Source organism: Alnus glutinosa, chromosome 13, assembly GCF_958979055.1.
Source record: "Alnus glutinosa chromosome 13, dhAlnGlut1.1, whole genome shotgun sequence".
NCBI classification, from domain to species: domain Eukaryota; kingdom Viridiplantae; phylum Streptophyta; class Magnoliopsida; order Fagales; family Betulaceae; genus Alnus; species Alnus glutinosa.
Genome location: NC_084898.1, coordinates 11,404,988 through 11,428,489, shown reverse-complemented (window position 1 = coordinate 11,428,489; position 23,502 = coordinate 11,404,988). Strand labels below are relative to the sequence as shown.

The following is a 23,502-nucleotide window of genomic DNA, read 5'->3' as shown; positions in this document are numbered from 1 at the left end:
AAAACTATTGCTTTATGTGAGTCAAAGTGGTCCCCACTGACATTTCCAATTCATTTACCCTTCCCACTTGGGTAAACTTTTCCTTTTTTTGTCATTTAGTTTCCCCCTCTCCAAAACACACATAAAATTATACTTTTTCAATTTTTTTCATGTAGCTGCCTCCTTCCAAAAACACACAAAAATATTTTAATTTTAGGATGTGTTTAGAATATATATATATATATCGTAGTAGAAATGCCATTTGATGCCGCCAAAAAAGGTTTCTAGCTTCTTTTTTTTTTTTTCTATTTGATTTATTATTTCTTTTTTTTAAAAAAAATAATAATAATAATAATCTCTCCACAAACCATTAAAAAAAAGGTTATAATTTTCTCCATACACGAATTTTAATAATTGGGAACGAATTATTAAAAGAAATTAAGGTACACAGAAATTTTCAAATTATAATAATTTTTTAAATAAAATTATGGTACACAGAACTTCAAAATTTTCAAATATGTTGTTAAATTTACACCATTTACTCCAAGTAATCAAATTATCTTTACAAATTTTTATATTTGAATTGTCCTTTTAATTTAATGTGTTAATGAATATATAGACATTCTTTATATATTTTAATTTTAATAGAATATATATATACCTGTAGTTAATGTGTTGAATTATATATACGTTTAAAAATATGAAAAAATGTCCAAAACAACTCAATAAATTTATATAACAAACAAATTATAAGTCATAATTTATATATTTTGTTACTTATATTATTTAATGTTTTTGACAATTTATTTTGTTTCTTTTAATCTTGCATCTCCTAAACCAAATTCCTGACCGCGCTACTTTATATGATGGTTCAAGTTGATGCACAGTGTAGCAGTCTAGAAATCAAATGTCACCTAACCTAAAATTTCAATGCAAGTGAATTCTAAACAAATTTATATAATCATTTCTAGGTGCACCTTTCATCCTATTTCAAAAATTCAGGATAGTGTAATTCTTTCCAACACTTCTTTATTTAGCATCCCATAAAACCAACACTTCTTTCCAATAAGGAAAATTTTCTCTTCTCCAAAAATTACTAACACGTAAAAACCAATGGATTCTTAAAAGGAATTGAAGAATGGCCTCCCTTCAGACTCCACTAAGGGGGGGGGGGGGGAGGGAGGGGGTGTCATTTTAGAATAATTGTGCTTTTAATTATTTTGATAGTGATTCATGTCAGGCAAATCAATTACCACTACATCTCACGATGAAAGGTTTAACAAAGTTGATAAATTCAGAGGTCCGGATCCCCAGCTTCAGATCAACCTCCCCACCACCCAACCAGAAGAAATCAGGATGAAGTTTTACAATTGCTTCATCCAAAATCACCTGAAATAAATTCAGTACAATTTAAAACAATACCATGCTTTCTATTGTGGTCACAAAAAATTGAACAATGCATTTTCATTTCTTTTCTTTCCTTTCTAATTTGTGATGAAAACTACTACGGGTACCAAACTGACGTGGAGCTGATTAATTGGTACCCGTAGCATTTCTCATTTGTGATATGTTATTGTGCCTGTGACACGAGGTATTCATTTCATTACCAGAGGGCATTCATTCAACTTCAAGTATTTTCTAGGTGCTAATTTCAAAAAATATATCATGCCTCCAACAAAAATTATTCGCAAACATGTAAGTGAGGTCCATTGCTGCCAGAGTACCTAGCTAGCTGATTCCTTGTAAACAACCCACTCTTGTAGATGGAGCAGACTGACAGAAAATCATTGATAGTCACCCAATGGAATGGACCACCATTTGTATTCCAAAACTTGCACAAAGGATCCTAGCCTTCACCTACTGATAGAAACAGAAATGATATATGGAACAGTGGTCCTACCCAACAGCTGGCATGTTTCAAAGGATTTGAATCATAAAAAGAGGTTCTTTAAGATGACATACATATTGAACATGGAGAACACTCAATTTTCCGACCAAAATATGTTGGAATCCTGATTGAAAACACCAGCTGCATGGCTGTAAGCAAGCCCAGGCAATTAAACCTAAAGGGTCAATGTGTTGCTGCTACATAAAGCAGGAAAGAGCACTCTAAAAGTACTGTCTGAAAAACAGGTGTCAAGTGCATGTGTCAATCAAAAAAGACCTTATATAAGCTTCAAAGCATTAAGCATGTTGGAAGAGCCAGTGACCAATAATTCTACACAGAAGTTCCATCATCCTTGTTCCCTGTTCGGTTAATTATATTATAATTTTGAACATATTGCCAATTACTTTTTGATAAGTAACATATTGTCAATTACTGGCTTAGATACTTACCAAAGCATAAAGCTTCAAGAGTGATGCAGAATATGAAGAATCCAGTAAATGGAAAAATAAAAGCAGCAGAAAAATGAACAAATCCAATGAGATGAACAAGGACTCCAACTGTCATATCTAGCTGGAGAACACTTCCCAAAAATTTTAGAAAGAATGTTTTACCGGAATGTCTGTTTTCATGCCAATACATGTCACTGCATTGTGCTCATATCCAGTTAAATTCCCTGATGTCTCCTCAGGGGCAAGCCTCACTGCATAATCATAAAAAACCATTTATATGTTTTTAGTTGGAAGAAATTAAGAGTTAATAAATCATTACTTTGAACACCTCAGCTTTTACTAAAATCTGCCAATGAAAAAGCAAAACTAAAAAAAATAAAATAAAATCCAACATTGATGCAAAAGTTAAAACATTTCTTCAATACAGAAATGACAACAAGCAACAATTCTAATAAAAACTGACAAAAGAAAAAACAAACATACAACCAAAAATAAAAACACGGAATATATGTTGTAGTGAATATAATGTTACTTTATAAGTTTCTACAGGATTTTCTACCAGATTCAGCAATTTGTGCTTCATCCTGGATTCAAGAAAAAAAAATGTAGGTGAAAGTAATGCAACAGTTTTTTTTTTTTTTTGATAAGAAAGAAAATTTCATTAAAAAAGCGTAAGGCGCCCCTAAGTACACAGGAAGTATACACAGGAGCAACTCAGCTAGCCCACATGAAAAACCCATAAGAAACTACATACCCACAACACCTAAAACCCACATGAAACCTAAGATACAATAGAAACCCTCCAACAAACACCCAAGATACAAAGTAACCCCCATAATAAAATAAAACCCAATAGAACCCCCCATCCAACACCCAAGATACAAAGTAACCCCCATAATAAAATAAAACCCAATAGAACCCCCCATCCAACACCCAAGATACAAAGTAATCCCCCATAATACAATAAGACCCAAGATTCAAAAGAAACCCCCCATCAAACACCCAAGATACAACATATTGTCAACAGTCATGAGTAGAGTAAAAATAAATAGAAAGAGAAGTACCTGGAAATCTAAAAACTTTTTAAGTCAACAACATATTGTCATGATATATGTTGGATATGTTGTTCAAGGTATGCTCATTTTTTTGTAGGCTTTTTACAACTAATACTAATAGTGACATTTGTTGGTAAAAACATACACTAGGGCTGTGTCACTGCATTTCTGAACAGTGAAAAAAGATTTACAGCGCACATACATTCAGCAACTCTGGAACTTCTAAGGAGTTTTGTTATCATCGAGTAAATGACAACTTACAGTTGAATTTCTTTTTAGCTATCTTGCCATCGTTGAGCGAATACAGAAAGTTTTTAACAGTTTCAGCATTGAATCGAGCAGTATACTGCAACAAATAAAATGTCCAAAATACTAGATAGTTTAGGTAGGTTGGAATGCAGATTGTTACCGATTGGGGGAAGAGAGAGAGAGAGAAGAAAAGTACCTGAACGACAACAACATAATACTTTGAATTGTTTCGATCACTACAATCAATAACATTCGACTGGGCTTGAGTGTTAACCTGACGGAAATTGAAGAACTTTAGACCCCAAGAAAAACAAATAATTCATCATAACATGAACTCGTGACATGATGCATGGGGAAAGCTGTGAGTTGAATGCAAAACTTTAGAAATATAGATCATTTTTCTGATCAAGTTATCTATAGAGAAATAAAGAACTCATATTGTTTAAAGCCAAAATGGCTAATGAAATGGTTAAAAGACCCCTCCATCGACTTGTTAGGAAATTAATTCTATTTCTTAAGACCCGTGAGATACGAAAAATAAGAAAGCGGAATGAAAGACTTTCAGGCAATCACACAAGAACACAAGATTTACATGGTTCACCACTAAGGGCTATATCTACAGAGTTGTAGCAAATTTTACAATGATGGAGAAAAATATAAGAGACTTTTACAATCTAAATGCGTTAATTAAACTATTCAACTCTCAAAACCCCTATAGAAAACCTCTATAGAAAACCTAGAAAAGACCTCTTTGTGTTTCCACACTTTCCCCATAACAACAGTCTCAAAACAGGTCTTTAAATAGAAAATCGGAGTTTCCAAGTGGCATCCGAATGCTCTTGCCGCTGGTCTTGACGCGACTAGGGTTTCGTAGTTTCGTGTCCCGCATGTCCGGACATGCCAACACACTGTCCGAACATGCCTCAAAACTAAAACTTTCTGGAACTCCTGTCCGAACGGGCCCTGTTGCCTGTCCTGACAGGCTTGGCAAAAAACAAGCCCTTAGACTACCTGTCCAAACAAGGTGTGCTACCTGTTCAGACCAGGCTCCACAAACCCATCAACCTCCCACTTGGACACTGGTCTGCCCACCATCTTCATGCTCCGCATCCCTCCATGCCTTAGGCACCATTGCTGCAACTCTTCTTCTTGTCCTCAACCTCGAAGACAAACTGAAGTTGTGCACAACTTCAGTTTCTCAATAGTTACACCTTTTGTCAACATGTCTGCCGGATTCTCCTTTCCATAAATCCTTGCGGCTGCCGCATGTAACTATCCTCCTCCAACTTATCATGAAGGAATGTCGTCTTCACATCTAGCTGCTCCAAATATAGATCTTTTGCTGCCACAATCCCCAGCACCCTTGACAACCAATCTTGCCTTGTAGCATGTGCTATCATCATGTTCACCCTTTATTCTGTACCCCCACTTATGATACAGAGCCTTCTGATAAGTGTCAAATGTTGCACATTCAAGCCCCTTAACTTGTATATGTTAATTCCTTAGCATTGTTATTTGTTTGATTTTGTGTTGTTTTATTATTTTCAGATTTTAAATAAACATGCAATTAATTCCATTGATTTTTGGCTTAAAGCACACTTTGAAAAGACCTAGAAGATGTGGTTAAGTTTAATCAAATCAAGGGAATGATTAAATTGGAATTTCTCCAACAAGAGTCAAAATCGGATTGGATTCAAATTTGGATTCTGCAAACGTCTCAGTGTTTTGATCATAACTTTCCGCTCAAGTCTCAGATTGCAATGAAATTGGTAGCGTTGGAAAGCTAATAAAAAATGTAACAAATATGTCAGAAATAAGTTTTTCCTAATTCAAACGTTTTCTATGTCAAAATTGCCCCGTAATAAAAGACCGCAAATCTAGACGAATTTGGAATCCTTTTCCTACTTAAATTGAATTTTTAATCTCCTACTTGGACTAAGAGACTAAGTTCCGATTTTTCTTAGATTCCTAAGGCTTCTAGGCCTCTCCTAACATCTATAAATGGGCCTCTAAACATTGAAGAAATACACACTGTTACCTAGAGCAAATTCAAAGAAATTCTTGAAGAGTTGAAGAGAAGTAATTATGGCAGGAGGCCATTACAGCAGCGTCATGAACGGCTAAAAACCTTTGTAGGGTATTGATGTAGCCCTATCCAAGCACAATGGTTTGATTGTATTTTAATTTTAAAAAAAAAAAATTAGTTTATGCATGTTAGTTGTATAATTATGAAAATTGCTACTATTTGATATTGTTCATCATCTTTTAATGTAGTTGTTCTTCAATTCATAATCAATATTGATAGAATTCTTCTCTTGTCTTAGAAAGCTTTTTACCTTTATTGAACTCAAATCATTCTTATTTTCTGTGATTATAAGAATGATTATTGTACAACGGGTTTAATTGACATATGATCAAGAAGATTAGATAGGCTATGCCTAGGGAAGGCAAATCATACTACACCCTAGTTTAGTGTAATTTAGGTAGACGATTCGTACCAACCGAAGATGGGTTATACTATTCCATTGATTGTATATATCTTATTAAAGACATAGCTAATCCATGCCTAGGGAAGACAGGTCGTACCGCATCTTAGTGGTTAGGAATACGATCCTTGCCAATCGAAGATAGATTATACTTATGCTTTAATAAGTCAATTTCTTGTTTATTTATAATATGCATAGAATGAATTTCTCTAATTAAATATGATTAACCATTGATATGCGGATAGTGGTGAAGTCAATATTCTACTCTTTCTCTTTCTTATATTTAAATTCTCTTTTACGTTTATTTTATGCACTTAGTTAAAATAAAAATCAAAAAATATTTTATTTAGTTATTTTTAATCTTCATAAACTTAATAACACCCCTACAGTCTTTGAGGTTCGACAGTCGACACCCTCTCTATAATCTTATCCTACAAAGATTCGTTCTATTGCGAGTGGTAATAATTATTATTTATACATTTTGGTAAACAAAAGACCACATTAGTTTTTGGCACCGTTGTCGGGAACTGCCTAACGGTTGCGTTATTAAGTTTTAAATATTAAATCTAGCTTCATTATTTTCTATTTCTTTCTATTTTTATTTTTACACTTGATTTTCGTTTCTAATTTTGCTTTTACTTTTTCTTTTACTTTTTCTTTTCCCTCTCAGTTTTCCTCGCTGAGCACCATCATCATCTGCAGCAGCTAAATTCCAGCATTCCTACGGGCTGTTTGTGAGCTTTTTATTTTGTTTTTATCTTTATTTTCTTTTGTTGTATGCTGGGTCATCGTTCTCAATCATTGCCTTTAATTTCTTGCGACCCCGACATTGAACGCACTCTTAGACAACTTAGATCCAAAAGGAACTCGAATTTGCTAGGACAACGTGCCACTGAGACTATGGGTGACAATAACCCTATTCTCAATCATTGCCTTTAATTTCTTGCGACCCCAACATTGAACGCACTCTTAGACAACTTAGATCCAAAAGGAACTCGAATTTGCTAGGACAACGTGCCACTGAGACTATGGGTGACAATAACCCTATTCTCAATCATTGCCTTTAATTTCTTGCGACCCCAACATTGAACGCACTCTTAGACAACTTAGATCCAAAAGGAACTCTAATTTGCTAGGAAAGCGCGTCACTGAGACTATGGGTGACAATAACCTTATGGCTTTGAGAGTTCATTATCTCCCTACTACGTGTTAAAGTGTCCCACATTGCTAAGAGATCCTTGTCTTGTAGACTTTATAAGCTATGGACACCCGTCCTCTCTCAAGGCGTCTTTTGAGAGTAAGGCCCATGGACTTTTACATGGTATCAGAGCAGGTTCCTTTGACAATGATGGGCTTTTCCCTCCCGTTGTTGAACATGTGTTTGGCCAAAGATGCCATACGTGAGGAAGCGTATTAAAGTGTCCCACATTGCTAAGAGATCCTTGTCTTATAGACTTTATAAGCTATGGACACCCCTCCTCTCTCAAGGCGTCTTTTGAGTGTGAGTAAGGCCCATGGACTTTTACACTACGTACACTTCTCCTACATCTCAGGCTGCCAAATATTGCGGCAGCTCATTATGAGATTAAGCTTAGCACTATACAGAGTTTACCATCTTTTCTAGAACGTAGTATTGAAAATCCTTATGAATTTCTCGGTGAATTCCTAGCAATCTGTTCTACCATTAAATTGAACGGGTTCACCGAGGACGCCCTAAAGACGCATCTCTTTCCCTTCTCCCTCAAGGAAAGAGCCAAACATTAGTTTCATTCCTTAACACCAAACTCCATTACTTCTTGGGCTCAATTGCAACAAGAATTTCTAAAGAAGTATTTTCCCATAGGAAAGACCGAATATCTGAATATTCTCATACTTGAGTTTACTCTTCCCTGCAAAACTGCTCATAGCCATTCTCATGGCCTCCCAACTGTTTGGCAAAGATGTCAAGACAATCAATGCGCGGATCTCATCATCAAAATCAATCTCCATGGAAGACAATTGATTTGTGATTGTATTGAATTCACTCAGATGCTGCGCTACAGAGGTACCCTCTGCCATCTTCATATTGAACAGTTTCTTCATCAGATGCACCTTGTTGTTAGCAGACGGCTTTTCATATATACCTGACAAAGCCGCCATTAGGCCTGCTGTAGTCTTTTCGTTCACAACGTTGTGCGCAATTGATCTTGACAATGTCTGCCGAATAACTTCCAGCACCTGTCTGTCCAGTATGGCCCATTCATCAGCTTTTATGATGTCAGGTTTATCTCCCAAAAGAGGCTGATGTAGTTTCTTCTCATACAGATAATCTTCAATATACATCCTCCAGTACCTGAAATCTGTGTTGTTGAACTTCTCAATTCCAATCTTTCTTTCTTCTCCTACCATCGCTCTCACCCGAACCAAAAAGGCTTCGCTACCAGTTGTTAGAAAATTAATCCTATTCCCCAAGACTCGTGAGATACAAAAAATAAGAAGAAAGCAAAATGAAAGACTTTCAGGCAATCACACAAGAACACAATATTTACGTGGTTCACCACTAAGAGCTACATCACAAAGTTACAACAGATTTCACTATGATGGAGAAAAATACAAGAGACTTTTAGAATCTAGAGCCGTTGATTAAACTATTCAACTGTCCAAACCCCTATAAAAAAACCTCTATAGAAAACATAAAAAAGACATCTTTGTGTTTCCACACCTTTCCCATAAAAATGGGGTCTCAAAACAGGTCTTTAAATAGAAAACCGGAGTTTCCATGCGGTTTTGTTCGGACACCCTTGTGGCATGACCGGACAATGGGTTGTCCTGACATGCCTCAAAACTGGCACTTACCAAAAATCCTGTCCAGACAAGCCCTGCTGCCTATCTGAACAGGCTTGGCAAAAAACAAGACCTGGAGTACTTGTCCGGACAGGGTGTGCTACTTGTCCGGACCAAGCTCCACAAATCCAACATGACTTATGTAAATGGAAATGGAAAACCCATTCGTGAACAATATATATTGTTGACAAACACATCTGTTTTTAATTGTTTCTCTCGATTTCTCTTTCTTTCTTGAACCTTTTTTTTTTTTTTTGTTCTTCCCTTATCATTTCACTTTCTTTACAGAACCCATCACCCTATTCTTGCTTCTTTCCCTTTATCTTTGTTTTGTGCTCAAGCCTTGGATGATCTTTGAAAAATTCATTCGCTAGTCAAAAGTCTTTGATGCTTCGACTATTTGAAGTGGGTCTCTCTCACTTTCGTGCTCAAAGATGAAGGTGGCTCTCTCTCTCTTTCACTAATCAAAAGGCTTTGTCACTTCGGCCAATTGTTTGATTTTTCAATGATACTGGGTTGCAGTGTAGTCATCTTGATTTTCCAATGATTTTTTGGTGATATTTGAATTTTCTTTAGCTCTCAAAGACGAGAGAGAAACTCGCTTGATTTTCCTCAACTGGGTTGCAAACAAAGTAAAAAACTCAGAGACGAGAGGCATTGTAGTAAAATGAATAAAAAAGTGAAAAAACTTCACTTATCACTCCTGATCTTTTATCACTTTTACAATCATACCAATAGACTTTAAAAAATGACAATTTAGTGTATCTATCTTTCAATTCCACCCCTTCATTAGGATTTTCCGTTAAATCATGTCAAAATTTTCAAAATACCCCTATTACTTTTTTAAAAAATACAAAAAAAAATTTCAAAGATTCAAACATGGGTATTTTGTTCTATATCGACAACACTGCATTTTGAAGAAGAAAGAATGCCGATGGTCACAAAGTCCAATCCATGCTAGTCAAAGATTCAATTTTAATAAATAATCAATATGCGGAAAATTTTCCTAAGAAGTGTATGCTAACTCAAGCAACAAAAAAAGTATTGCAACGTTCTTCAAGAAATAATGGAGAAAAAATACAAAGAGATTTATTGAAAACAACATCCCTAGAGCCTTAGTAGAAAGATTTTCCCTAAGGGGCAATGATATTACTTCAAACTCACAAATCTCGTGCTTACTCCACCTAACCATGCAATAAGAGTCATACTCTTTCAAGTTGTTATGAAACTTAATTGTGTGCCTATTCCACTTCCAGTTGATTATACTCCATATATGCTTCTAGAAGCTTTTTCTTTAGAAATTTTGATCATACCCCAACTACTTTCATAATTCTTCACCAATATCTTAATGCTAAGATGCATTACTAATTAACAAATGCATGAGCATTTGTGCGTGCACACACATGTACACGCATGCACCCACACCCACACCCACACAAAAGACCAAAACAACAACATGTGCGTGCACACCAACTAGCATGAACAAAAACAAACATTACTTGGACTCTTCCTATAAGTCAACTTTTTTTGATGAGTAAGGGAAATTTCATTAAAAACACATAGCGATCAAGTACACAGAGTATACAAGAACGACAACTAAGAAGAAGAGGAAAACAAAACAAGAAAATCATAATAACCAATCACTATAGAGGCAAGGAACGCAGCCATCCAAGAATACAAAGAATGAAAGAAAAAAGAAATGAGCTCATTAATGGTTATTTCTTTGTCCTCGAACTGTCTATCGTTGCGCTCCCTCCACAAGCACCATAAGAGGCAACAAGGGACCATATTCCACACAACCACACTCCGAGAGCAACCACCCGTCCACCAACAAGCAAATAGATCTACCACCCGACAAGGCATAACCCAAGACAAATTGAAGCGACTAAAAATGGCATTCCAAAGAACGCAAGCGACCTCACAATTAAGGAGGAGTAGATGATCCACAGACTCCTCATTCTTTTTACACATGCAACATCTATCAATCACAATAACTTGCCTCTTTCTGAGATTGTCCAAAGTAAGGATCTTCCCTAGAGCTGCCACCCAAGCGCAAAAGAAAAAAAAAAAAAAAAAAAAAAAAAAGAACCACTTTTAAAAGAACCTTGGTCCGCCAAATACTTCTCCAAGGGAAATGAGCTGTCTCCTTGTAAGCAATAATCTTATAAAAAGATCTAACATCAAACTTCCCTTTGCGTGAAGGAGACCACCAAAGCTTATCTTCCCCATCACGATCAACTCTGATAGAATCCAATAAGGTGAAGAAGGAAGCCAAGACGTCCACCTCCCAATCATGGGCCGCTCGAATGAACCTGACATCCCATTGAAAAGATCCGTTCTCCAAAATCATATGGGCTGCAATGAGCGAATTCTTGTCGCAAGCAATGTCATACAAACTTGGGAAAGCTTCCTTGAGGGGCATCTCTCCGCACCACACATCATCCCAGAATCTGATCCTGGATCCATCTCCCAAAACAAGTTTGGTATGGCTACTAAATAAGCTCCACCCCTTCCTGATGTTCTTCCAAAGCCCTACTCGGTGAGACCCAGTGGGATCTAAGGAACACCAACCAGCCCAAGTAGAACCGTACTTAGCATCCACAATTGATCTCCACAAAGCCTCTCTCTCATGCTCATAACGCCACAACCACTTTCCTAGTAAAGCCTTATTAAAGGTCCTCAAATTCTAGATACCCAAATGATATTTGAAATCTTCACCTAGACCTCCCCATAAAAAATCACAATGAAGCTTCTCTATACGGCTAGCAACACTAGAAGGAATGGGGAAGAGAGAGGAAATACGTGGGGAGATTAGATAGAGTACTCTTTAAGGGTAGCTCTACCACCCTTAGACAAATACATCATCTTCCAACTAGCCAGCCATCTTTCAATTTTGCCCACTACATCATCCCAAATGGACTTAGCCTTGAAAGGGGCCCCCAACGGAAGACCGAGATACTTTAAAGGAAGAGAGGAAACTCCGCACCCCAAAATGCCAGCCAAATCATCCATATTAACATCACCCATTGGAACCAAAACTTACTAGGCCAAATTAATCCTTAAACCTGAAACAGCTTCAAAATACCACAAAAAAAAAAAAAAAAAAAAAAGCTTGAAGAAAACGGATTAGGCCAAATTAAGATCAAGATTTGCCCCGCAAAAGACTTAAGTGTCATCCACAAACAATAAATGAGAAATATTAAGCATCCCATTGCTACCAGAACCCACTAAGAAACCTGATAAAAAACCCCTGTGAAGAGCAACAGTAAACAACTTACTTAGTGCCTCCATCACAATGACAAACAAAAGAGGCGACAGAGGATCACCTTGTCTTAGACCACAAGAGCTACTAAAAAAACTGAAGGGGTACCATTCGCCAAAACAAAGAATCAAACTGAGGAAATACAATGCGCTATCCACGAACACCATCTCTCACCAAAACCACATCTTGTCAACAAATACAGTAAGAAGTTCCAATTGACATGATCGTATGCCTTCTCAATATCCAACTTGTAGATCAACCCCGGTTCACCTGATTTAGCACGACTATCCAAACACTCATTAGCAATAAGAAATGATTCAAGAATTTGCCTACCTTCCACAAAAGCATTTTGGGGCTTCGAGATTATCTTATCCACAACCTTTCTAAGTCTATTATCAAGAACTTTTGCAATTATCTTGTAAACCCCACTAACAAGAGTAATAAGCCGAAAATCTTTAAGATCCAAAGCCCAGACTTCTTCGGAATTAGAGCAAGAAAGGTGGCATTAATGCTTTTAACAAACTTGCTATGAGTGTGAAAGTCCTGAAAAACCCCCCATGATATCTTTCTTGATTACATCCCAACAATCTTGGAAGAATGCTATAGAGAACCCATCAGGACCTGGAGCCTTATCGCGGTTCATGCCCATAACCACCTCTAAGACCTCCTTTTCCACGAAAGGAAATTCCAAGGAAGAAGCCTCAACCGCATCCAAAGAGTCAAAAGCAAGGTTGTCTAACCCAGGCCTCCAAGGATAAGGCTCTGTAAAGAGGGACTCATAGAAATGGGCAACATGAGCCCTAATAGCCTGCTAATCGAAAGAAATAGAGCCATTAACTGAGAGAGACTCTATGGCATTGGATCTCTTGTTCGAGTTAGCTATCCGATGAAAAAATTTAGTGCATTTATCACCCTCTTTAAGCCAAAGAACCCTAGACTTCTATCTCCAACTAATCTCCTCCTGCAGAGTAGTGTGCTCCATATCTCTGATGACCTCACTTTTCCTGAACTTTTCTTCAGGAGCTAAATCACGTTGTTCCTCCAACCTATCAAGGGGCATACAATTCTTCCAAAAGCCTTTTCTTGCGAAATTCCACATTGCCAAACTCCTATTCGTTCATCTCTTAAGATCATTCTTTAAGGCCTTAAACTTTTGAGAGAAGATGAAGCTAGGAGAACCTTAGAAATGGTAAGACGTCCACCAAAGTCGCACCCAATCCACAAACCCGTCGGCTTTCAACCACATATTCTCAAACTTGAACGGTCTAGGACCCCAATGAATGCCTCCACAATCGAGAAGAATCAGGAAATGATCCGAACACAATCTAGGGAGCCTTTTCTGTAAAGAACCTGGAAACTTGACTTCCCAATCAAGGGAAACAAGAAATCTATCAAGGCGAGACCAAGTGGGATTCTCCTGATTATTAGATCACGTAAACGACCCTCCAGCAAGAGGGAGGTCCATAAGACCCTGTTCAAAAATAAAGTCCGAAAACTCTATCATGGCGGTATTTAGGCAAACATTACTCGATCTTTCGGCAGGAAAACGAATGACGTTAAAGTCTCCCCCAATACACCAAGGCAGCTCCCACCAAGAAGAGAGGCCAGCCAACTCATCCCAAAGAGAACATCTAAGAGCATCCAAGTAAGGACCATAGACCCCAGCAAAAGCCTAAGAAAATTCATCTTCAACACTTTTAAAAGAGCATGCAAGAACAAACTCACCCATGAACACATCAATCTTCCCTACAATTCTTTTGTCCCACATAATCAACATACCACCAGAGGCACCACAAGAGGCTAACTAACACCAGTCCGCAAAGGGACCGCTCCAAAGATTTCTCACTAAGGTGTCAGAAATAAACTCCAGTTTAGTTTCTTGCAAACAAATAATATCTGTCTTCCATTGCCTCAGTAAATTTTTAACTCTTAACTGTTTCTCACCCACATTTAACCCTCTAACATTTCAAGAAAGGATTTTAGGCTTCATATCAAACTACAATGCACCCTCCATTTACGTCTACCACTGGAAGAGTTACCGCTATGAGCATCATAATTAACAGAACAAAAAAGTCTATTTAGCTCCCTCATGCCTTTGGTGCCCGATTTTGAACCCAAACCCTCTTCCTTCTTATCATGATTGACAATGAGATCCATAAACAAAGGTGGGAGCTGACCTTTGGATCCAACACACGTAATCCCCATTGGAGTGTTGTACTCTAAGGCCATCTTCAGCAGCAACTCCAAAGACGCCTTACCAGAAAATCCCCTGACCTTTTCACTGGGGAAGCAAGACAAAGGAGAAGGCTCTTCCTCAGGGATCAAAACAAAATCTAACCCATTCCTAAACCCTAAACCAGAAAATAAATTATGGGAGAAAGGGCCAGATATCAATGAAGAAACAAAGGGAGAAGAATCCGACGTAACCAAAGTGTCTGATGGATCTGAACCAACCCAGACAACCAGTGCACCTTCTGTATTCATCGAAGAGTCGACCAAAGCAACTGAATCTGTGAGATTGGCCTCCAGACCAAGAACGGAAGACACTACCCCAAAACTTGGTTCTGGTTGAGAGACCAAGCTTGCCAATTCAGGGACAACAGTGGAAGAAGACGACCCGCCGAATACCTTTGGAATCGCTGGAAAAGTACCCATCATCTCAGACGGACCCACTCCATCCTCCATAGCCACTGCAACATATTCAGGCAAAGGACCCTGCACGAGTCTAGAAGACTGATTCTCCGGAGCAGAGAAACCAGACGTTAGAGACAGAGGACACGACCCACCGGACAACTCAGAGACTGCCGGAGGTTTCTCTGACCCGCCATAATCCAACGCCGGCGACAAACCCACCTCAAGGCGCACTTCCGGTTCAGCTAACATGACATTAGAGATGGGTTTCGGGACTTTTGGAACCCAACGCAGTCTACTCTTCTTATTCTTATTTTTTTTCTTCCACCCATAACGCTTGGACTTAGAGCTAGGCCCAAACAAAAGAAGCCCTTCACAAACCCTAGTAGAAGCTTGGTCCACGTCAGCCTTCAACTTCTCCAGATGGCTTTTCCACAACACGAGATGGAAACGTGCGCTCCTCTCCTGTCAACTGAAAATCTGCAGAATAATCACCAAAGAAGTAACCAAAAGTTTGAGGCAACCAACTGACACTCATCCCTCCCTTCATGTTCTATGCGCCACAAAGGTCACAAAGGTCTTTGTCCAATGGCTTCTCTGTTTGGTACAGCTCTTCTCCTCCATTGAGTGATCACAGCGCTTCTCACCCAACGGAACCACTAGATGAGACAGCTTATTCTCCACCTCCGGGCATTTGACACCTCTACGTAGGACTTCCATGAAGGATGGGACTCCGTTTTTGCCGGGAGAACCAACAGGAACAAAGGGGACAGAACCTTCATTAGCATCATCACCAGCTCTCCAAGGCCTCTCTGGAACTGAAGCTAAATGAACCATGCCATGCCCATCTGGGATTTTGAGAAAATCTCTAACCTTACCTAACTCCAAAACAAATCTACTCCATCCCTGCCCATCATAACCTTCAAGAATGTAAATAATCCCTCTCCGGCCACCCAAAGCGTAGACTGCCACTTCAAGGAATCTTCCAGCTACATTAACACCTCGTCTAACGATGAGAACCTTTGAACCCTCCCTGAAAGACCTAACAAAGTCCTCTCCCAGAAACCACAGCAAACTCTCCATCGTCGAAACTAGCCACCCAACACTTTGAGCACCAAGCAGTACGAGCCCTGAAAAATTCCTCCTCCTTTCTTCCAATCTCACCACCGAGGCTCCTTCTAACACCATAAACACAAATGACTTTGCCTCCACGCAACACCACCTCTCCATAGCTAATCAATAACTTCTTTCAAGAAACAAGCAAATTGAGTTCATGGTTATTCTACAAACCCAAACCCTTCAATCCCCCAAAACATAATCCCATCGCCACTTCCCACTCCCACCATTTGCTTCTAAGCCAAGAACTAATAGAATGTGATCATGTTTATTTTATACAAATAGAAGACAGGTTAATATTTGTGTTACTTCTCAGAAGTAGGAAAAGATTCTTCTTCTATTTTATAAGTAATCGAAATATCATTAAAAGCGTAAGGCACTCCCAAGTACACAAGAAGTATACAAGAGAAAACACCTACCTGACTAGAAAGAGAAAAGAACAAAAAAAATCATGACAACTAAGCACCAAGGGAGAAATAAATGCAATTGTCCAAAGAAAAAAAGTATAGAAGAAATAGGACTCAAGCTCCTCTAACGTTCTCTTGTGGTCCTCAAAATTTCTATCATTCATTTCCATCCAAAGGCACAACAAGAGGCAAAGAGGCACCATCTTCCACACAATAGCGCACCAAGTTTTACCAGCAAGCAAGTCGACTACTCGGCTAGACATAACCCAGGACAACCCAAAACGCCTTAAAAAAACACTCCATAAGGCGCAAACAACCGCACAATGGAGAAAAGATGGTCTACAGACTCTCTATTTCTCTTACACACACAACATTTGTCAATAACAATGACATGTCGTTTCCTAAAATTGTCCTTGGTAAGCATATTCCCTAGTACCGCCGACCAAGCAAAGAAAACCAACCTCAAAGGAGCCTTAGTCCACCAAATACTTTTTCAAGAGAAAGGAGAGTCATCAATACAAATCATGACATTGTAGAAAGATCTAACATTGAACAATTCTTTTTTGGAGCGGGTCCACCAAAGCTTGTCTTCACCTTTCCGTCTCTTGCTAGCTAAATACAACAAACTGAAGAAAGAAGCAAATGTATCCACCTTCCAGTCATGAGCAGCTCTAGCAAAGCTAACGTTCCACTGATTGGAGCCACCAAAAAGCTCCAGGTGGGCTGCTACAAAGACATCCCTCATGCAAGCTATTAACTCCCACCTCAAACCTGGTGTGACTAGAAAACTTCCCCCAATCCCTCCTAATATTCTTCCATAACCACACTCCATACACCCCAATAGGCACATTAGAACACCACCCACCCCCGCCAAATTTAAAGTCCACCACAACTCTCCAACAAGCCTCTTTCTCATGCGCATAGCGCCATAACCATTTTCTTTTTTTTTTTTTGATAAGTAAGAGAAAATTCATTAAAACGTAGAAAGCGATCAAGTATACAAGTAGTATACAAGAACGGCCACTAAGAAGAAGAAGAAGAAAACAATACAAGAAATCATTAAAACTAATCACTAAGGGGGCAAGGAACGCAACCGTCCAAGAGTACAAAGAATAAAAGAAAAAAGAAATGAGCTCCTCAATGGTTCTTTCTTTGTCCTTGAACTATCTATCATTGCATTCCCTCCACAAGAACCATAAAAGGCAACAAGGAACCATCTTCCACACAACCGCACTCCGTGTGCAACCACCTATCCACCAGCAAGCGAAAAGATCAACCACCCGACGAGGCATAACCCAAGAAAGATTGAAGCGGCTAAAAATAGCATTCCAAAGAACGCCAGTGGCATCACAATGAAGAAGAAGATGATCCACAGACTCCTCATTCTTTTTGCACATACAACATCTATCAATCATAATGAGCCGACTCTTTCTAAGATTGTCTATAGTAAGGATCTTCCCTAACGCTGCTGCCCAAGCGAAAAAGGCCACTTTCAAAGGAACCTTGGTACACCAAATACTTTTCCAGGGGAAATGACTTGTCTCCTTAAAGGCAAGAGCCTTATAGAAAGATCTAACATCAAACTTACCTTTACGAGAAGGAGACCACCAAATCTTATCTTCCCCATCACAATCAAGACTGATGGAATACAATAAGGTAAAGAAAGAAGTCAAGATGTTCACCTCCCAATCGTGTGCCACTCGAATAAATCTGACATCCCACTGAAAAGATTCGCTCTCCAGAATCAAATGAGCTGCCACAAACGAATTCTTGTCACAAGCTATGTCATACAAACCTAGGAAAGCTTCCTTGAGGGGCATCTCTCCGCACCACACATCATCCCAGAATCTGATTCTGGATCCATTGCCCAAAATAAATCTGGTATGGCTGCTAAACAAGCTCCACCACTTCCTAATGTTCTTCCATAACCCCACCCCGTGAGACCCATGGGGGTCTAAGGAACACCAACCAGCCCACGTAGAACCATACTTTGCATCCACAACTGATCTCCACAGAGCCTCTCTCTCATGCGCAAAACGCCACAACCACTTCCCTAACAAAGCCTGATTGAAGACCCTCAAATTCCTGATGCCCAAACCACCTTCTAAAATAGGGGAACAAACTGTAGACCAGCTAACCAAGTGATATTTGAATTCTTCACCTATACCTCCCCACAAAAAATCTCGATGTAACTTCTCTATGCGACTGGCAACACTGGATGGAATGGGGAACAAAGAAAGGAAGTTATGTGGGTAGGTTAGATAAAGTATTCTTTATAAGGGTAACTCTACCGCCCTTAGACAGATACATTCGCTTCCAACTAGCCAGTCGTCTTTCAATCTTACCAACTACATAACCATTTTCTTAGGAGAGCATGGTTGAAAATCTGCAGGTTTCGAACCCTCAAACCTCCCTCAGAGATCGGAAAGCATCCTTGGACCAACTTACCAAGTGAAATTTGAACTCTTCGCCGAACCCGCCCCCCTTCCTCCACAATAAGAAATTTCTTTGAAGCTTCTCTATACGACTTGCAACACCCACAAGGAGAGGGAAAAGGGACATGAAATATGTAGGCAAATTGGAAAGCGTGCTCTTGATAAGGATAATCATGCCCCACTTAGACAAGTACATCATTTTCCAACTAGCTAGTCGCTGCTTTATCTTTTCAATAACACCATTCCAAATAGACTTGACCTTAAAGGAAGTCTCCAAAGGGAGACCAAGGTACTTCATAGGCAAAGAAGAAACCCTCCAACCCAAAACAACAGCCAACCCATCCATATTCTCAACATTACCCACTGGAACCAATTCTGATTTAGCCAAATTAATCTTCAATACGGAGACAGCTTCAAAGCATAAGAATAAAGCACATAAATAGCGAAGGTGGTCAGGCTTGGCCCCACAAAAATCAAAGTGTCATCCGCAAACAAAAGGTATGAAATATTAACCTCCCCAGACCCCACTAAAATGCCCAAGAGAAGACCCATCAACAATTGCAGAAATCATTCTACTTAAGGCCCACAATAACAAAGAGAGAAGGCAACAAAGGACCTCTCTATCTCAAACCACAGAAGCTACCAACGAGGCTGGATGGAGAGTCATTCACCAAAACGGAGAAGTGCACCGAAGAAAGCTCACCAAATCCGATCCTGCTATCCAGACATTCATTAGCAATGAGCACCGAATCAAGGATTTGCCTATCTCTGACAAAAGTGTTATGGGGCTTCGAAATAATCTTCTCGACGACCCCATTCAACCTATTGGCAAGGACTTGAGCAATAATCTTGTAAATTCCACTCACAATACTAATAGGGCAAAAGTTCTTAAGATCAATGGCCCATGTTTTCCTTAGAATGAAAGCAATGAAAGTGGCATTGAGACTTTTCTCAAACTTGCTACTGGCATGAAAATCATGGAACACCCCCATCATATCTACCTTGATCACCTCCCAACATACTTGGAAGAACGCCATAGGGAAACCACCAGGGCTTGGCGCTTTCTCATTGTTCATACCTTTCACCACACCAAGACCTCACTCTCCTCAAATGGTCTCTCTAACCAGAAAGCCTCCTCCACGTCAATGGAATCAAAATCAAGGTTGTACAGCTTGAAGCGCCAACTAAATTGTTATGAGAAAAGACTGTCATAGAATGCACAATGTGATCTCTAATTGCCGATTGATTAAAAGATACTGAGCCATTGACCGACAACGACTCAATGAAGTTGTCCCTTCTATTCGAATTGGCTTCCTGATGGAAAAACTTTGTGCGTTTGTCACCATCTTTTAACCAAAGAACCCTAGACTTTTGCCTCCAACTTATCTCCTTCATTAAAGTAACTTTCTCCACTTCCCCAATGACATAGGTCTTCCTCAATTTCTCTTCATCATCTAAGGCCCTCTCTTCCCCTAAACTATCAAGAACATGAAGCTCCTCCAAAAGGGATTTTTTTTTGAGATACCACATTGCCAAACACCTGTTCATTCCAGGTTCTTAAATCAGGTTTCAAGGCCTTAAGTTTATGAGCCAGAATAAAGCTAAGGGGTCCTTGAAGCTGATAAGATGACCGCCACTGCCTCACCGTATCCACAAAACCATCGGCTTTAAGCCACATATTTTCAAACTTAAAGGATCTTTTACCCCCCCCCCCCCCCCCCCTCAATACCACTACAGTAAAGAAGAATGGGAAAGTGGTCTGAACATAATCTATCCAACCTTTTTCTAAGATAGTCCAGGGAACATTGATAGACCACGAAAAACTCCTATGAGGGGGAGGTCCGTGAGACCTTACTTCAAAGATAAAATCAAAGAAATCCATCCTAGTGGGGCTAAAACGGCCTTCATCCGACCTTTCACAAGGAAAACAGGTGATGTTAAATTCTCTCCCAATGCACCACGACAAATTCCACCAACTAAGTAAGCCAGTCAATTCATCCCATAACAATCTTCTGGCACCATCTAGGTTGGGCTCATAAACCCTCGCAAAAGCCTAAGAGAATCAATCTTCGACATTTCTGAATGAGCAAGCGACGGAAAATTCCCCCACATACTCTTCGATCTTCTCCACAACCCTCCTATATCACATGAGCAAAATACCACCAGAGGCCCCTCTAGAGGCTAAGTAACACCAATCCACATGATGACACACCACAAGCTACAGACAATACTGTTGGAAATGAGCTCCAACTTAGATTCCTACAAACAAATAATGTATGCCTTCCACTGTCTAAGAAAATTTCTAACTCACAAGCGCTAGTCACTCTCATTCAACCCTCTTACGTTCCATGAAAGCAGCTTGGGGTTCATAAATAACCACCGACAGCCCTCCCTTTGACTCTACCACGGCTCGCACTACCGCTCTTTGCATCGTAATTAATGGAGCAATACAGCCTTCTTAATTCTCTACTACCTTTAGCACCCACTTTCAAGCAAGAGGTCGGAACCTGATTAGGGCGTCTTGCTTCAATAGCCGTACAGAAGGAAAAGATTCTTATATTAAACTGTTTAAATTCAATTACAAAATATCTTTGACACGTCTAGCACTAAATTTTCAGTCAAACGTACAACTTTGCTGGCCATTGCCAAATTCTCAAAAACTAATTTAGTATTATCACATTGTATTGACTTCAATTTCACCTATGAAGCAACAATTCCTGTGCTAAGCGTCTACATTGATCAAAACCAATCCCTCTTCATCTGCTATTTTCGCGATAAAATTAAATAATAGAACAATCAATCTAGGGCTAAAGCTGAGAAAATGCAGTTCAATCGCACACAGAGAGCCGAAGAAAAATATGAGATAGGAGCAAGACAGATACCAGGACGATGCTTTTGCAGAGATGGTCGACCGACGCGGCGCCGAGGGAGTCTCGCCGGGAGTCGAGGGGCCAGTCGTAGTAATTGGAGGGGACCTTCTTGAAGGAGAAGTCGTTTACGCCGTTCGTTCGGAGGATGGCGGAGAGGCGAGCTTCGGTGTCGCAGACTGCGTGAACAGGGACAGGGAGGGCCGTAGAGAGGTCCTGGGGCAAAAAAGAGAGCTCTAGTTTTGATATACGCCGGAGGATCTGGGTTTGAACTCGCTCTAGCTCTGCTACCGCTTTCTCCATTGTGCGCCTATCTGGCTCTCTCGGCGAGGTACTTTAGGTGATGAGCTTGGCCTTTTACGTTTCACTCTGATTTTCTAACAGATACCTTGATAGAGCACTAGCAGCAAATTTACAACAATTTTCTTTAATTTATGGAAAATTTAGGAAATCAAACCACATCTTTTTATCCTATACAAAAACACCATACAACAGCTTTTCTTTATCTTTTCCAATACCATTAAAATAATATTTTTGACCTTTTTACTTTTTATTTTTTGTTTACTTTATTCCGAAAGCTTCGGCATCTTTTATGCCATTTCTTTTCTTTTTCTTCCCGTTCTCTCATCTCTGTCTTCTTCTCCGTCTCGTCTGTCTCTCTCTTTTTCTTTTTCTTTTTTTTTTTTCTCCATAAAATCTCTTCTCCTCTCTCTCTCTCTGCATCTTCTTTCTCGCTCTTGTCTGCATCTTCTTTTTTACTCAATCGCTCTCCTGTTCTTTGTTTATTCGTTTTTTCTTTTGTTCACTCATCTGTTTTGATTGAGAATGAGAGAGGATAGAGAATAAGAGAGAGACAAAGGGGTGAAGGGAAGAGCGTCGTTGTCCATCTCCACCGACGGCATCAAAAGCTTCAAGGAGGAGGAAGGGGATTTTGTGGGAGTTGAGGTGGGTGGCAGCGGCAAGACCCGCAAGGAGAAAGGTTGAAGATGACTGAATGAGAGAGGAGACAGAGAGCTGTTTTTTTTTTTTTAGGTTGAGGATGCGTAGAGAGAGGAGAGAGATGAACGTTTTTTTTTTATTAAAATAAGCTGTTGGGAAGCTATAGTACTTCCCAATGTATTAGGAAGTATTGTAGCTTCCCAATGGTGACCCTCTAAAATAGGGTAACTGCTGTGGCTTGATTTTTTAAGGAACAGAACTACTTATAGGGCTTCTGCTATTAGTGCTCTTAGCTACTATTGCTTCTTAGGCCATCTCCAGCAATAAAGTTAGAATAGCTATTAAAAAAGAACAACTCTCTACTTTAACTACTGTTTATCCTATTTTCTCTCCAACAGTTCACTCTCTACTTTTTTAAAATATTATTTTTTAATTATTTTCTTTAATTTTTGTTTTCATTTCTCTCTCACTCTCCGGTCTCTCTCTCACTCTCCGATCTCCCCCAACCCCAACCCACTGCACTACGACGAAGAAGAAGCACCCACCGCACCACAATCTCTACTTCAATACCGCACCACTCAACCATCGAATCAACGCCGTTCAACCACCGCACACATGACGTCGATCCACCCACGGCCAGAGCAACGGAACCACCGATTAGCACCGATCAAGACCAATCCACCGGAAAAAGGGCACAGTTGAAGCCGATCAAGACCCCGGCGGAATCCACCTCCAGCTTCACTGGCGTCGACCCATCCACCGGACGTCACCCATCGTCGATCCATGGAAGATCGGGGCTCATACTGCCGATCAAGACCCCCACTGATGTGAACCCCGTCAAAAATAACGAGACCCAACAACGAAAGGGAACCCAAGATCGTTCTATGAACAGATTCGAATAGAAGACCTCGACCCG

At 39.6% G+C, this 23,502-nt stretch overlaps 1 protein-coding gene across 4 annotated transcripts; it reads right to left on the bottom strand.

The window, feature by feature from the left end:
- Nucleotides 1–1,171: 1,171 nt before the first annotated feature.
- LOC133854390 (uncharacterized) lies at nucleotides 1,172–22,054 on the bottom strand. Of its 4 annotated transcripts, none has more exons than XM_062290577.1 (6): nucleotides 21,663–22,054; nucleotides 3,817–3,894; nucleotides 3,633–3,717; nucleotides 2,479–2,567; nucleotides 1,942–2,016; nucleotides 1,440–1,836 (listed from the first exon to the last, which is right to left on the bottom strand). In XM_062290577.1, exons 1-6 carry the CDS (start codon nucleotides 21,948–21,950, stop codon nucleotides 1,774–1,776), a joined length of 678 nt encoding a protein of 225 aa, XP_062146561.1. In that variant the 5' UTR covers nucleotides 21,951–22,054; the 3' UTR covers nucleotides 1,440–1,773. The 4 variants fall into 4 exon arrangements, with proteins under 4 accessions (XP_062146560.1, XP_062146561.1, XP_062146562.1 ...); XM_062290578.1 differs by having other exon boundaries at nucleotides 1,822–1,839; nucleotides 21,663–22,053; XM_062290576.1 differs by lacking the exons at nucleotides 1,440–1,836; nucleotides 1,942–2,016 and adding an exon at nucleotides 1,172–1,368 and having other exon boundaries at nucleotides 21,663–22,050.
- Between the last annotated feature and the right edge of the window lie 1,448 nt (nucleotides 22,055–23,502).

What these genes read in the sequence shown, in the direction of transcription:
- LOC133854390 (XM_062290576.1), bottom strand. Translation starts at nt 21,950, where the DNA reads ATGGAGAAAGCGGTAGCAGAGCTAGAGCGAGTTCAAACCCAGATCCTC. An exon ending in AGCTAAAAAGAAATTCAACT is followed by an intron (nt 2,568 to 3,632) that starts GTAAGTTGTCAT and finishes ATGATTATGCAG; the next exon opens with TGAGGCTTGCCCCTGAGGAG. An exon ending in GCATGAAAACAGACATTCCG is followed by an intron (nt 1,369 to 2,478) that starts GTAAAACATTCT and finishes AATTTATTTCAG; the next exon opens with GTGATTTTGGATGAAGCAAT.